Genomic DNA, 13583 nt, shown 5'->3' with positions numbered 1-13583 from the left:
ACTTGCATAATTTTTTTCACATGATTTTGATAAATAAATGTTTTTATTATTATTTTTCACTGAATATATATTTTTTTTTATTAAAAATAAATTTAAATTAACAATTGATGTATTGTAGTTTTAATTCAATTTATTAACCTTAAGCGTTTCTGTTATTATATGGAGATACATATATAGGAAATGGAGTTTTGTGTCATGTTTGATTGATCATTATTTACTGCTTCTGAAATGCATTACTTGTATATTATAAGACAGCAGGTGGATGTATTATGCATTATGTGTTAAGTTTTAAGATCATTTGTGTGTAAGCTGTGTACTTTCTAATAATTGCCTTTTTTAATCACAAAATTTAAAACCGAGTATCCATTAAATATATTTTTATTTTCCTCGTCATTATTTTAATTTTACGTATTTTTACATTTATAAAAATTTACCTTGGATTAAAATTAACTGTAACTGGTTTTAATACCTGTAGAAACTATAAACATTTGTCTTATTTATCTATACTATGTGCTCCATTCTTATAGTTGTGTTACATGTAAAGCGTGTTAGGTACTAGTCGTTCATTCATAATTATTGTTGCTGTTACTAACGATCACCATTCAGCCAGTCCCTTTGCGAACATATTGAAGGTTTTTGCTTGTAGACTAAATATAACCTGAATTTTAGAAGGTTTGGCATACTGATCTGTGTCTGTATTTTTAGCTCATAGTAAAGAAGGAGGTGGGAAACTATTTCATTCCTAAATTTTCCTAGTAAGCCTAACGTTGGATGATTCCTAATCTTAAAGATGTCTGTGTTATTTTTGGGAGTAAATTGTGACTATTTTCAGGTCACTTATAACCGTTACAGTTATGATACTTAACGTACAGTTACTAGAAAAAATATGTCATCAATGCACTTACAAAAACAATTCTGACTCTATTTAATCCCCACCTCTCACAATGATTTTAAAATTCACCAAATTGCACATGGGGGATTGAGGTAGTTGTTATTTATCCTGAAAAAATTATTTAAGATCCTCCAAAATGTTTGCCCAAATGAGGGTTTTTTACAAAAACCCTCATTTATTTACCGTTATGTTAAGAATGAAAAAATTAAAATAAAATGCCATATTACTCAGGACATGGAGGCTGCATCTCTTACTTGCTTGAAATTTTTTACATGCTGCTATTTTCTGTTGTAAAAAAAACCAGAATAGTTGTAATTTGGTGTAGAATTAAAGTCACTAGAGGTAATAAATTCCATTTTTTTAAATGCATAACATTTTCATAAACAGAACTGGATATTTTAATAGCACAATTTGTCTATTTTAAATAGCGAATTATAATAAATATATGACTGCAAGAGAAGATATGTGCATTGGAAAAAATTAGCATTAGCTCGCATACAAAATGCAATTTATACAACTATTGTATATAACCATAACAAGCAGCTAGTAAACCTTTTACTATTATTTTTAATGTGATGGATTTGTACCCTTCTTAGGAGAAGGAAGCTCTCTCTCTCTCTCTCTCTCTCTCTCTCTCTCTCTCTCTCTCTCTCTCTCTCTCTCAAGCCTGAGAGTGTGTGCTCATCTATTCATATATGGACCTAACTTGGTCCAGATTCCAACAAATTCTAGTGCTTGGATTTATCTAGATATTTCCCTTTATCTTTAAGAAAGAAATGTACTCTTCCACACTAGGAGTAACCTGCTTTACATGCAGCATGTATCATAGAATAACAGAAAAACAGTTTAAAGGGATTCTACAAATAAAACTGATTATTACAAAGTTTCAATTTTTATTTATGTCTTCGTGAGAATTCTAATTGTATTTAGAAGTTAAACCTTTGGCGTAAATATTTTTACATTAGAATAATGGCACAAGTGTCAACAAAAAGATTTATTTGAAGGGGTTACACGGTTTTTACTAACGTTTCAGCATTTATCAAGAGATCATCCTGTACATTACATGTTGAGTGTATGCACAAGAAAGTTGGTAAGAGCTCTACCATGTTCTTGGTAAAATATTATTTTTAATTTTCAATCTAAATATCAGTAAAGTAATAACATTTTAATTTTAAAAATATTGAGCTGATCTTATGATGAAGTGGTAGTAGTGTCTTTCTTTCATATGGTTTTGTTTTGAATCTGTCAGGATTACCATTTTTATCGTGCTACAAAACTAATCACTCATTCTACCGAAAAAAAAAGTAATAAAATTAACTATTTTGAGATAATTTTATTGTTTTGAAGTGTGTTTAAAAAGACATCTTTTTTTAAAGCTTCCTTGGCCAACCTTTTTCAATAAGGTACCACCTTTTGAGCGTTGAATCTTAAGAATGCCACTTTCATGACCAAGTTCTTTTCATCCTCCACCTTTCCTTTATCTTTAAACTTATGACTTCACTTTCACCTTACAATTTTCTTAAAAGACTTATTTTTTAAATATTAACCTGAAAAAATTATATCAGGCGGCTACAAAATTGAAAAAATTAAACAAAAAACTTTTCTGTTCAAAATAACTTTTATTCAGATGGTTACAGATACATAGGTAACATGTTTCATATTTAGATATTTTTTAATTAAATTACGTACTGTACAAATTTATGATGCTAATGTAATATTAATAAAAAAAAGTTTATAAAGATATGTTGATTTAACAATAATCTGTAAAAATATTTAATTTTACAATGAATTACTGACAGTTTAATACTAACATCGCTACTGTATTATGAAATATAATTATAAATTGTAAAAAATTAATTTAGTCATGCTCAGTTATTACAGATGTAAATATTACAATAAAACTAATAATGAGAATTATTCAGAAATTTTAACATCCTGTAAAAAATTAATTTTTATTTCAACAGAAAGGAAACTATCTCTAATTAGGTTTTTGAATTTGCAAGGTTTTTACAATTTCATCCACATCTGAATTAATTTTTTAAGAAGCCAACAATAACAAGTTTTTTAAATGAGAATCAGTTAGCTTTGATTGGAATTTATTTTTTATCTTATTCATAATTGTGAATAACTCTTCATAAACGTATGTGAAGCCAAAGTTACAATAAAATTTCAGAGCAAACTTTTACAAATTTGGGGAATCAGTAGTCAAGAGAAATTTCTGAAATTCAATACAATTTTAACTACCTGGGATTGAAATTACTTCCTTAAATTTATTTTTAAGAACATTATGGTTCTGAAGATCAGTTATTTCTGTTTGAATTTCAAAAGGGTAGTGTCACAAGTCTTCAATAACAATAGAAAAGAGGGTTTGTAAAAAGTTCATCATTTTTATTTTCCTTTTGGCAATCATTAAATCTTATTTCAAATGAGACTTTTTATTTAGAAACTAAATTTTAATACCTTTCATAATTAGGAAGAATGTCAAGTTTAATCGCTAACTCTATCGTTTGTTGTAAATGTATCAATTTTTTTCTATTAAATTTGTTTAAAAAAAATAGAAAGTTTAACTCTAAAATAAGATGTAGAATTAAGTAACATCAGAAACAAGTAATCTTTACCTTGTAGTTTTATGCTTAAATTGTTCAAATGTTCCATAATATCTGTAAGAAGTGCCAGATCCCACAGCCAATCTTTTATTTTTTTTAGAAACAAGCAGTCATTGTTTGAAATGTATCAATAAAAAATATGCTCTTAAGGTTATTCTAAAGAAATCCTACACATATATTCTACACATCTCACATATAGCGACTCAAAAGTTTTTGACTGTAGACAGTTGTTTATTTATAATATTTTAATTTTATTTTATAAAGAGTCCTCAGTTTCAATCTCATTTTATTTTTTATAAATAACCTCAGAAATAGTACTAGATCAGCTTTCCAACACAAGAGAATTGGTCAGCGACATGCTGACTATATCTTAAGAAAATTCATCAAAGTTCTTCCTGCCTTTCCAAAATCTTATGCTAAATATTCATCTTCAAGAAACGTTTGAAATTGTGCCTTGGAGATGAGAACATGAGAGATTTTTGTTCTCAACTCATTAACAAAAATATTTGGGAAGTTAATTGATTACTTCCTAACGGTTTTTCTCTGTTAGGTTTCTTAAATATTGTCTTAAATCTATTAATTTACTTAAGTTAATTTTCAGTCTTAAATTACTTTATTACATAAATATGTTATATACTTTACTAGCAGACCCAGCAAAGCAGTTAGAGCAGACCTTGCTCTGCAGTTGTTAGATTTGAGTATATATATATACAATTGAAAGTTTGATAAAACATTAACAAAATGAACATTTTGACTTCTCAAAATTTAACCTTTTCCTTTTACCCTTTCCCCTTCGCCCTTCCCCCTTTCCATTCCCTCTCATCCTTTTTTCTTTTTCCAGTTTTCCCTTTCCCCACTTTCATTTTTGTCGTACTTCATTTCCATTTCCCCCGTTCTCTTTCCCTTATTTATCTTTGCCTCTTCCCCCTTTTCATTTCCTTTTCCCCGTTTTCCATTTTTTATTTTTTCCATTTCCCCTTCTTCCCTTTTACCTTTTTCGATTTTTCCTTATTTCCCTTTTCCCCGCGCGTAAATCGCTCCAGTAGTTTTTTTTAGTCTATAGCGGACACACATATCGGAAACATTGAAATGGAATCGTAAAATATTTAGTATAGGGTGTGTTGTTTTGCGTTTACGTCCAACAGATAGCGCTGCTTTTTTTTTGTTTTTTTTTTAAACAAAAAAAAACATGTTTTTACCTGTCACAGGTGTAACATTTTAGGTATATAAAAACACACGCATATTCGAATGCAAAGTTATGTCAAAATTTCGAAGCAATCTGTGAAGAACTTTCGGAGATTTAAGATTTTAAACAAACGAACATTTACATTGTTATTTATATAGATAAAACACATTCTTTATAAATCACATTACTTATGCATTTTTATTTTATACATTATATGATTTTTAATGCCTTCATCTTGATTATTCATTATTCCTAAGTTGTATAATGATAGTTCGTGTTTGATTAGTTTGTTTGAATACTATATTTCAATATGTTTGTCATAGGTTTAACTATATTCACTTTTACTGTTTTCTAAAATTTTTAATTAAAATAACAATTTGTTTTTTTTTCTAATTTGTATACAGGAATAGCCCACACACAAGTTTTCATGAGGTGGGCATTGCAACTTTTCTTGTTCTTGTTTGTATTTTATTATTAGTATTTTAGGATAATTAATTAAATTGTACCAATATTATGTTTTTGTTTATGTTAACTTATCTATAAATAGGAATATTTAGAGTTGTAATTAAAATAAATTTTAAAAAAGTAAATAACAATTCTGCAGTTCACCTTTTTCTTCCAAAAAATGTAGGACGCTTTCCCGAAGATTCCAAAATCTGTCAAGCGCCTTGCCTGTCGAAAGCCAGCGTTCATTACAATACAGGATTAATTCACTGTCCTCTTTCACTTCTTCGGGAAGTAAGCAACGAAATTCTCAGCGATTAAGGGCGCGTGATCGAATCCTGTTTATACACCGAACTACCGGATTAAGAATGTTAGATAAATTCATCTCTTCAGCGCAAAGTGCCTCCCTATGCAGTTAGCAGTGATAGTTAAAAATGACTCTTTTCAAGTAATTTTCGACTAATAAACAACGTTTATTTTTACCGATCATTGCTGCGGCTCCATCTGTGCATATTATTATTCTATCTAACTTATTCCACCATTGTAAGTTATTGTTCTCTTGACTGATTTTATTTCATTAAAGATGCCTTCGCCTCTCTCGTTATTATTAATTGCCGTAAGTCCAAAAGTTCTTCGATAATATCAACATTTTCATTGACGCAACGCACAAAATTACTTAATGGTGGAGTAGTTTAACAGTGTCAGTATTATCAGTGCTCTCATTATTTACATGAGGCTAATGCAGACTCAATTTCGTATTAACGTTCACAGCCAGGTAATCTAGCGACGCATCACCGTATTTCGTGAAAGGGAAATTTGTTCCGCCACTTTTTTTTAATTTTCGCGTCGGAAATCTAATTAGCAAAGATTTGAAAACTAGTTTGGATAACTTATTCCCATCAAAGTAAGGTTTCTTTTTTCGCAGAAGTAAAGAAATTTTGTAAGAAGCTTTCACCATTGACGTTAATTCTTCATATTTTTTTTTAACCATTTGATTGCTTATTAAGGAGTTTTTTTTTTTAACAAATTCCGTCCTCAAAGATGAACTGAGAGAATACGTTTCATTAAAAATGGCCATGCTCTTGTTTGAAATGTCGCTTCAAGTTAACTCTTTTTAGCGCTGTTACACTAGCACCGCAAATCAGACAAACTGGTTTCGATGTATTTTGATTAGCAAACAAAAAGAATTCCTCCCATGCATTATTCAATTTACCAAGAGCTTCTTCGTAAATCGTAGATCTTCATATTTTGGTTTTGAAGTAGATCATTACGAGAAAAGTTTAAACGATACGCAGGAAAATAAAAGTAAAATTAACGTAAATCTGATCTGAGCTCGACTTCATTCGATTAGTGTCGTACGACTACTGTGCAGGTTACCCAATACAACAGCGAGTTGTCAAATCTATTGGACAGCATATTACTGGCGCCACTGTAAAGCAACGCAAATATCTCTAAGGAAATGAAAATAATACATACTGCTGACTCGTAAATGTTAATTTTATAATGAGTCGCAACTAAAAAATGTTTATTTGAAATATAGTCCCAATACTCGTATTTTCTATTAAAAACAAAGTAATTATTGTAGAGTAGAGGTAAATTATTAATTATTTTTACAGTTTTATTTTCAAGTTATGGCAGATTTTATTTCTATATCCTCTGCGTGCCACAAGTGGCACGCGTGCCGCGGGTTAGCCACAGATATTTTAAAATAAGAATTATTTTCGGGAGCCTTCTTTTTATTTAACTTCATTGTTCTCTTTTGAAAAATATCTATTCTATGTTTAAAAAAAAGAAAGTTTAAAGCATAATACAACGTTACTAATTATATATTTTATTTTAATTAAAAAGTAATTAAAGATAAAAAAGAAAGAAGTGTACCGTAAAATTAGATGGAATGAAAAGATTGTTTAATAAATAAATAACTTTATTATTTATCTTTAAAATATTTTTCCCACATCTTTACGTGCTTTGTTCTGGAATAAAGCTTTGATATTGAATTGAAGGAAAAGAATAGTATGAAAGGGTATATGATTCTCCATTATTAAATATCGTAGACTTTAAGATTCCTTTTTAAACTTACAACCAACTACCATAAATCATCACCAACATGTTCTGTATTTCATTATGTATTAATCTTCCTTGAATAAAGCTAAAATATTGTAGTATGTTTTTGTTACCTTAGGGTAAGAAAACATGCAAGATGTACATACTTTTAGGATTTAGTTTTTATATATTGATAAAATTGATTACAAAGACTCTTTATATATCATCTATATAAAATTTATAATCTAATTTATCTATTCTTTATATAATTTTTTTTTACATTCAGAACAAGTTCACAGAATATGCTTATTTCAAGATATCTTTTTGTTGCACGTTTACTCATTAAAAAACATAAGAGCAGTTTTAATCAGACATGCACTGTGGATTTATGTAACCATACTTAAAATGTATGTTAACTTAAGATTTTATAGTTCTCTTTCGGGTATGAAAAATCTTTTTAATAAATAAAATCAAAAAAAAAGTTAATAGCATTGACTTTTTTCATTATAAGTTATATTTTACCAATTAAGTTATAAATAGGTCACATCACACAACACAGCTCTGTATTTCTTTATCCTTTAATACCATTTTAATTTATTCATACTTTACCACCATCTTGATGTTACCTTCCAGTTGGAATCTTCTGCTTTTAAAGATCCCTTGTAGAAGTTCTTAAATTCTAACAGTATAAAGGGTAAATTACCCACAAGCTTTATGCACATTACAATCTTTCTTCACATTATACTTAGGCTAAAGCTAATACTCTTACAGGTATCTCACAAAGAAATGGAAAACTTCCAGTACAAGTGAAAATAAAGAAAAACATATATATATAATATTAATCCGATCAATCGAAGTACAGAATTAATAAAATAGAATAGGATGACAGCTACCTATCTTATAACATAATCCAAGCAAAAGCTCTTTCACGTGTACCTCGCATCATCAGTTACTATATAAATTTTCAAATCTTTCGTTGCAAATTGAACATTAAAATTAAAATTGTTAAAAGATCCTTTTCCAATTAAATCAAAACAGAAATAAAACTAAATTCAAAAATTTTAAATTGTAAATTAAAATTAAAAATTGCATATATATAAAAAAATATGAAGTCATTAATAAAATTAAAAGTCAAAATTAAAATTAATAAAATAGAAATCCATGTAGACCAGTAAAGTGACTAGCAACTGTGACTGTCACATAACTTTAGCTAGGTAGTCTACATGGTTTTTTATTATTAATTTTAATTTTGACTTAATTTATTAACTTCATATTTCATATGTATGCAATTTTTAATTTTAATTTGCAATTTAAAATTTTTGATTAAAAAAAAGAAAAGTTAGTTTATTTCTGTTTTGATTTAATTGGAAAAGGATTTTTTAACAATTTTTAATTTTAATTTTAATGTGCCATTTGCAATGAACAATTTTAATTTTAATGTGTAATTTGCAATGAAAAATTATAGAGCAACTGATGATACAAAGTACTCGCGAAAGCACTCTTGCTTGGATTATGGAATAAGTTAGGTGTCATCCTATTTTATTTTTCTATTTATTAATTCTGTACTTGGTTTGATCAGATTAATATAAAAAGTATAGTGCAAAGGAATATGATTCCTGAAAGGAAAATAATATTTATGTATATACAGGTACTATCCTGTCTCAGCAGGGGAAACATGCCTTTTAAATAGATTTTAATAACTTTGTAAATTAGAATTTGATGCGATATCACACAAAATAATTCTCCCAAATATATGATAAAATAAGATAATGATAATAAATCATATCTGTATTTAATTTTAATAAATTTAAATAAAGTATACTATTTAAAGTGTAATTTTATTATATAACTTTATTTTAAGTATAACTGTTAGAAGTTTGATTTTATTCAAATGTCTACCCCAAATACTACTTTTTCATCAGTGTTATAGAAGATATTTTTTATTAGTGATCACTATAAATTTACAGCTGATATTTTCATGTTGCTCATTATTGTTTATTCTTATATTTAAATCTGTTAGATTGTTTGTTATGTATTTTAAACTCAATAAAACTTCTCTTTGTAATTTAATTTCACGCAATTTCCACTGATTTATTCATTGCTTCAGTGTAAATATATCTGACAGTTCATCAGACCATGTGTAAACTATTTCTTATGAATTGATGTAAATTATTATGACGTTACTGTCAATAAAGGAGACATTTATTATAATAATATTAAAAATTATATCAGTTTCATTTTTTCTTTTTTATTTCTTTATAATGAGAAAATGATATAATAATGTGTTTTATGTGATAAATTCATTCATTACCATTTACCTTTACTCTCTTTACATTATGTTTTTCATCAAGCGACATCTTCCTTAACCTTATGACTGGTCAAAGGACTGGTAGTTTTGGCCTTTTCAGATGTCTCCTTAACATCCTTATGTATAACATCCATCGGTGGCTGCATTTTCACAAGTTTTATTGGTTCTTTTTGCTGAGGAGATTCCAACTTAGTATCTTTGATTCGCTCAATCATAGCAGCAATATTTGGTTCATGAGCAGAAAACAACTGCTCCACATTAACTTTGGATGAAGAAGGGGTAGCAGTTGCTTCTGCATAGATCATTGTCGGTTGAGGTGTTCGACTGCTGACAATTTTCTTTGCTTCAGGATAGCTTAATTTTTGCAAGGTGAATCATCATCATCATCCATCAATCATCAATCATCACACATCAGTCATCATCATAATCATCTTTCATTGCCCACCTTCATCATCATCCACCAATCAATGAACACACCTCAATAATCATCATCATCAACATCTTCTATCATCTTTTTTTTTCTTTTTTTTGGGGAATTGGTAAGGTCAATTCCCCAAAGGTCAATTGGTAAGCTGTTTTCCCAAACAAAAAAGAAAAAAAATATCCTTCCCTCCCTGATAAAAACACCAGTGAACTAATCTTGTCAAACTGATTTTCCATAAATAGATTTGTAATAGAACTTTAAAAACTCAAAAGAACCCAAGATGACAAGGATGTAGAGGGCTCCTGCCACTTTTCATTAAAACAATCCATTTCTAAAGAAATATCAAATCTATCAACAGCTTTAATGTCATATTTAATGCTAAAGAACTCATCATTTCATTAAATTCATCAAAAGCTCATAAAAATATCTACATTCTTATTTCTATTGCCTAGGTTTACCGTTAGGTCATCCCTTTTTTTTATTCTTTTTACTTCCTTGTACTAAGTAAAGGAAGTAAAAGAATCGGAAGTATCCATTTTAACCATCCCAGAATCCATTATGACTACTTTTGTCATGACGTATGTAAATATGTATATCACATACCTCAAAACGATTAGCCATAGGAGTTGAAATTTTGGATTTAGGACTGTTGTGACATCTAATAGTGCACCACCTCTCCTTTTGATTGCTATCGACTGAACCAAAAGTGTCCAAAAAATCCCCAAAATTCAAAAAATTTGGATTTTGGACTTTTTCTTAACTGCAGTAATAAGCCCTCAAAAGCCCATCAAAAGAATTTCAACGATATAGGTGGTTGATATAGGTAGTACTTATTTTCATTAGTTCCAGAGTTATAGCCAAATGAAGTTTTAATTAATGAAATACTTGTTTCTTCCAAGGAGAAGGCACATCAGTTCGAATCCAACTTCATTTCCTTTTTTTTTTTATTTAAATATATTGATTTATTAATAATTATTGTTAACCCCAGATTGTAAAAATATTTTTACGATAAATAATAATTCAATAACAATAAAAAAAAAAATATATATGAAAAAATATCAGAAGTTATTAATGAAACAAAATTTTATCTACTTTTCATTTTAAAAAAATGTGTATAAGTAATTTAAAAGGCATACAAGGAAGTCATGTGGTGTCTACATTAGATTTTTTCTAACTACCTGACCGAATTCAAGATTGTCTGAGACCTCACAGATGGAATCCTCTGATCTTCCACAGTAAATGCAGGATGTTTTGTTGCCAGTATTGGATGATACCAGCAGCAAATGGGTTATCTGCCTTGGGGAATTATTATTATTGTTGTTTTATTTATTATTATTATTATTTATTATATATATATATATATATATATATATGCATTATTGCATAATTACATTCATGGTGATATTTTGACTTTAGGGTCTGTGAGTACTGTATGGACTAGGAAGGTTTATGTCCATAGTAAGAGAATGGACTCATCAGTATAAGTATATTTTTTTAATGGAAGAATGCCAAAATTTAAAAGTCAGCTGCATAAATTATATTGTGATGAAATTATATGATATGATATTATTATTACATGATATGTATTTTTTTTTTTGTCTTCAGTCATTTGACTGGTTTGATGCAGCTCTCCAAAATTCCTATACAGTGCCAGTTGTTTCATTTTGTTATACCCCCTACATCCCTAACAATTTGTTTTTACATATTCCAAACTTTGCCTGCCTACACAATTTTTTCCTTCTACCTGACTGACCCTCCAATATTAAAGCAACTATTCCAGGGTGCCTTAATATGTGGCCTATAAGTCTGTCTCTTCTTTTATCTATATTTTTCCAAATGCTTCTTTCTTCATCTATTTGCCGCAACACCTCTTCATTTGTCACTTTATCCACCCATTTTGTTTTTAACATTCTCCTATAGCACCACATTTCATAAGCTTTTCTCAGATACTCCGATCGTCCAAGTTTCACTTACATATAAAGCGACACTCCAAACATATACTTTCAAAAATCTTTTCCTGGCATTTAAATTAATTTTTGATGTAAACAAATTATATTTCTGACTGAAGACTCATTTCGCCTGTGCTATTCAGCATTTTATGTTGCTCCTGCTTCGTCCATCTTTAGTAATTCTACTTACCAAATAACAAAATTCTTCTACCTTCGTAATCTTTTCTCCTCCTATTTTCTCACAGTGGTCCATCTTCGTTATTTCTACTACATTTCATTACTTTCATTTTGTTCTTGTATATTTTATTATATTTATATGTAAATATAAATGTATGTAATGTCTGTAAGTTATTTATACTCACTTTTATCTATATGTGTTCAATGTTTCTCTGGATAATTGTTCTACATTTGATATTTATTTTAATTATAAAGACTTTAATATCTGGATAAGATGTAAAATTGTATGTTAATGTATGTTAAAATTGTATGTAAAATGTTAATAATTATTTTTGAATAAGCAATTTGTAATAAGGCTTTTGACTGTTCTGTTGCGCTTGTCTCTTTCCTGTTTGCTGAATCACACTTGTGAGAGGAGACTCCAGGGTGTAGGGGTATGTGGAAGCCCTGCAAAAAAAAAAAATTGTTGTTATTATTCATTGCCAGAAAACATAACATATCAGAAATGGAAAATATTACTTTAGTAGTTGTTGAAATAAAGGAAAAACTCAATAAAAGTCATTTATATTTTCGTCTGGTTTCATCTGAACAGAATTGGTAGATTACTCAGCATTAATATTTATTTCTCAAATGTAAAAATAAGAAAATGATGTTCTAAATATGCTTGATTTTTATTTCAGGTCGTTATGTTGGAAGTAGACCAATAAAATTGCGTAAAAGTACATGGAGGAATAGAAGTTTAGAAATTGTTAGAAAAAAGGATAAAGAAAAGCAGGCTTTAATTGGACTTCTTACAGGAAGATGATTTCTGTTCAACTAATATTTAAATTCTGTTTAATTTTTATGTATAATTGTTAATAAAATGTATTATAATTAATTATTATTTATCATTAATATTCTGTAAAAATTTAATTACATGCTATCGTTGATATACAACATCCTAATCAGTGTAAATAAAAGTCAGACCAACCTTAACTCAAAATGGGCTTGTATTTGAATTTTCCCAAACTTTCATAAGCCATTTGGTAATTTAAGAAAAAGTGATTTTGCATATTTCAAAAAGTATACAATGTAGTTTGAAGCTATTAGAATCACTGATGTTAGAGAATTTTTCTTAGCATTTAAAAATATATTAGTGCAATAGTTACCAAAGAAACTGCCTTATTTCTCTCATATACATACATCATCATTTATCCTTGATAAATGAGAGTATCCTTTAATTATGAAATATCTTATTTATTTTGCTGCCAGATTTTCTGAAAATTTCACAATTTTTTTTTTTATAATTTTATGATAAATATCCAGACTTCATCCGCTTTTGAGGTTTCTTATTCTGGATAATATCTTATAGGAATTAATTGCATTGCAGGATAGGTTTTAAAGTAATTACTATAATGTGGATGATGGAATGCCAAGTTGATTTTCAACCCACTCCTCAAACTGACATACATAATGATTTGTTGACATCAATCAATCATGCCAGACTGTGTATGTATGCAAATGCTACATCAGTTGTTGTTGCTGAAATGAATAAAAATAGCCTATAAAGTTTAA

The 13583-nt window shown here is 28.5% G+C and overlaps 1 protein-coding gene across 2 annotated transcripts in view; it reads left to right on the top strand.

Annotated features, from left to right (window-relative positions):
• The window catches only part of LOC142327033 (uncharacterized), a 145805-nt gene extending 132899 nt beyond the window's left edge, over nt 1–12906 (top strand). Inside the window, exons 6-7 of one of the 2 annotated variants that reach the window (XM_075369798.1) lie at nt 5089–5116; nt 12710–12906. In XM_075369798.1, the coding sequence (XP_075225913.1) occupies nt 5089–5116; nt 12710–12728 (47 nt within the window). In that variant the 3' untranslated portion in view covers nt 12729–12906. The remainder of the gene's footprint in view (nt 1–5088; nt 5117–12709) is intronic. The other variant, XM_075369797.1, reaches the window with a different exon arrangement.
• The last annotated feature ends 677 nt before the right edge of the window (nt 12907–13583 follow it).

This window comes from Lycorma delicatula, chromosome 6 (assembly GCF_047948215.1).
Source record: "Lycorma delicatula isolate Av1 chromosome 6, ASM4794821v1, whole genome shotgun sequence".
NCBI classification, from domain to species: domain Eukaryota; kingdom Metazoa; phylum Arthropoda; class Insecta; order Hemiptera; family Fulgoridae; genus Lycorma; species Lycorma delicatula.
Note: the sequence above shows the minus strand (reverse complement) of the source record. Positions and strands in the feature narration are given on the sequence as shown.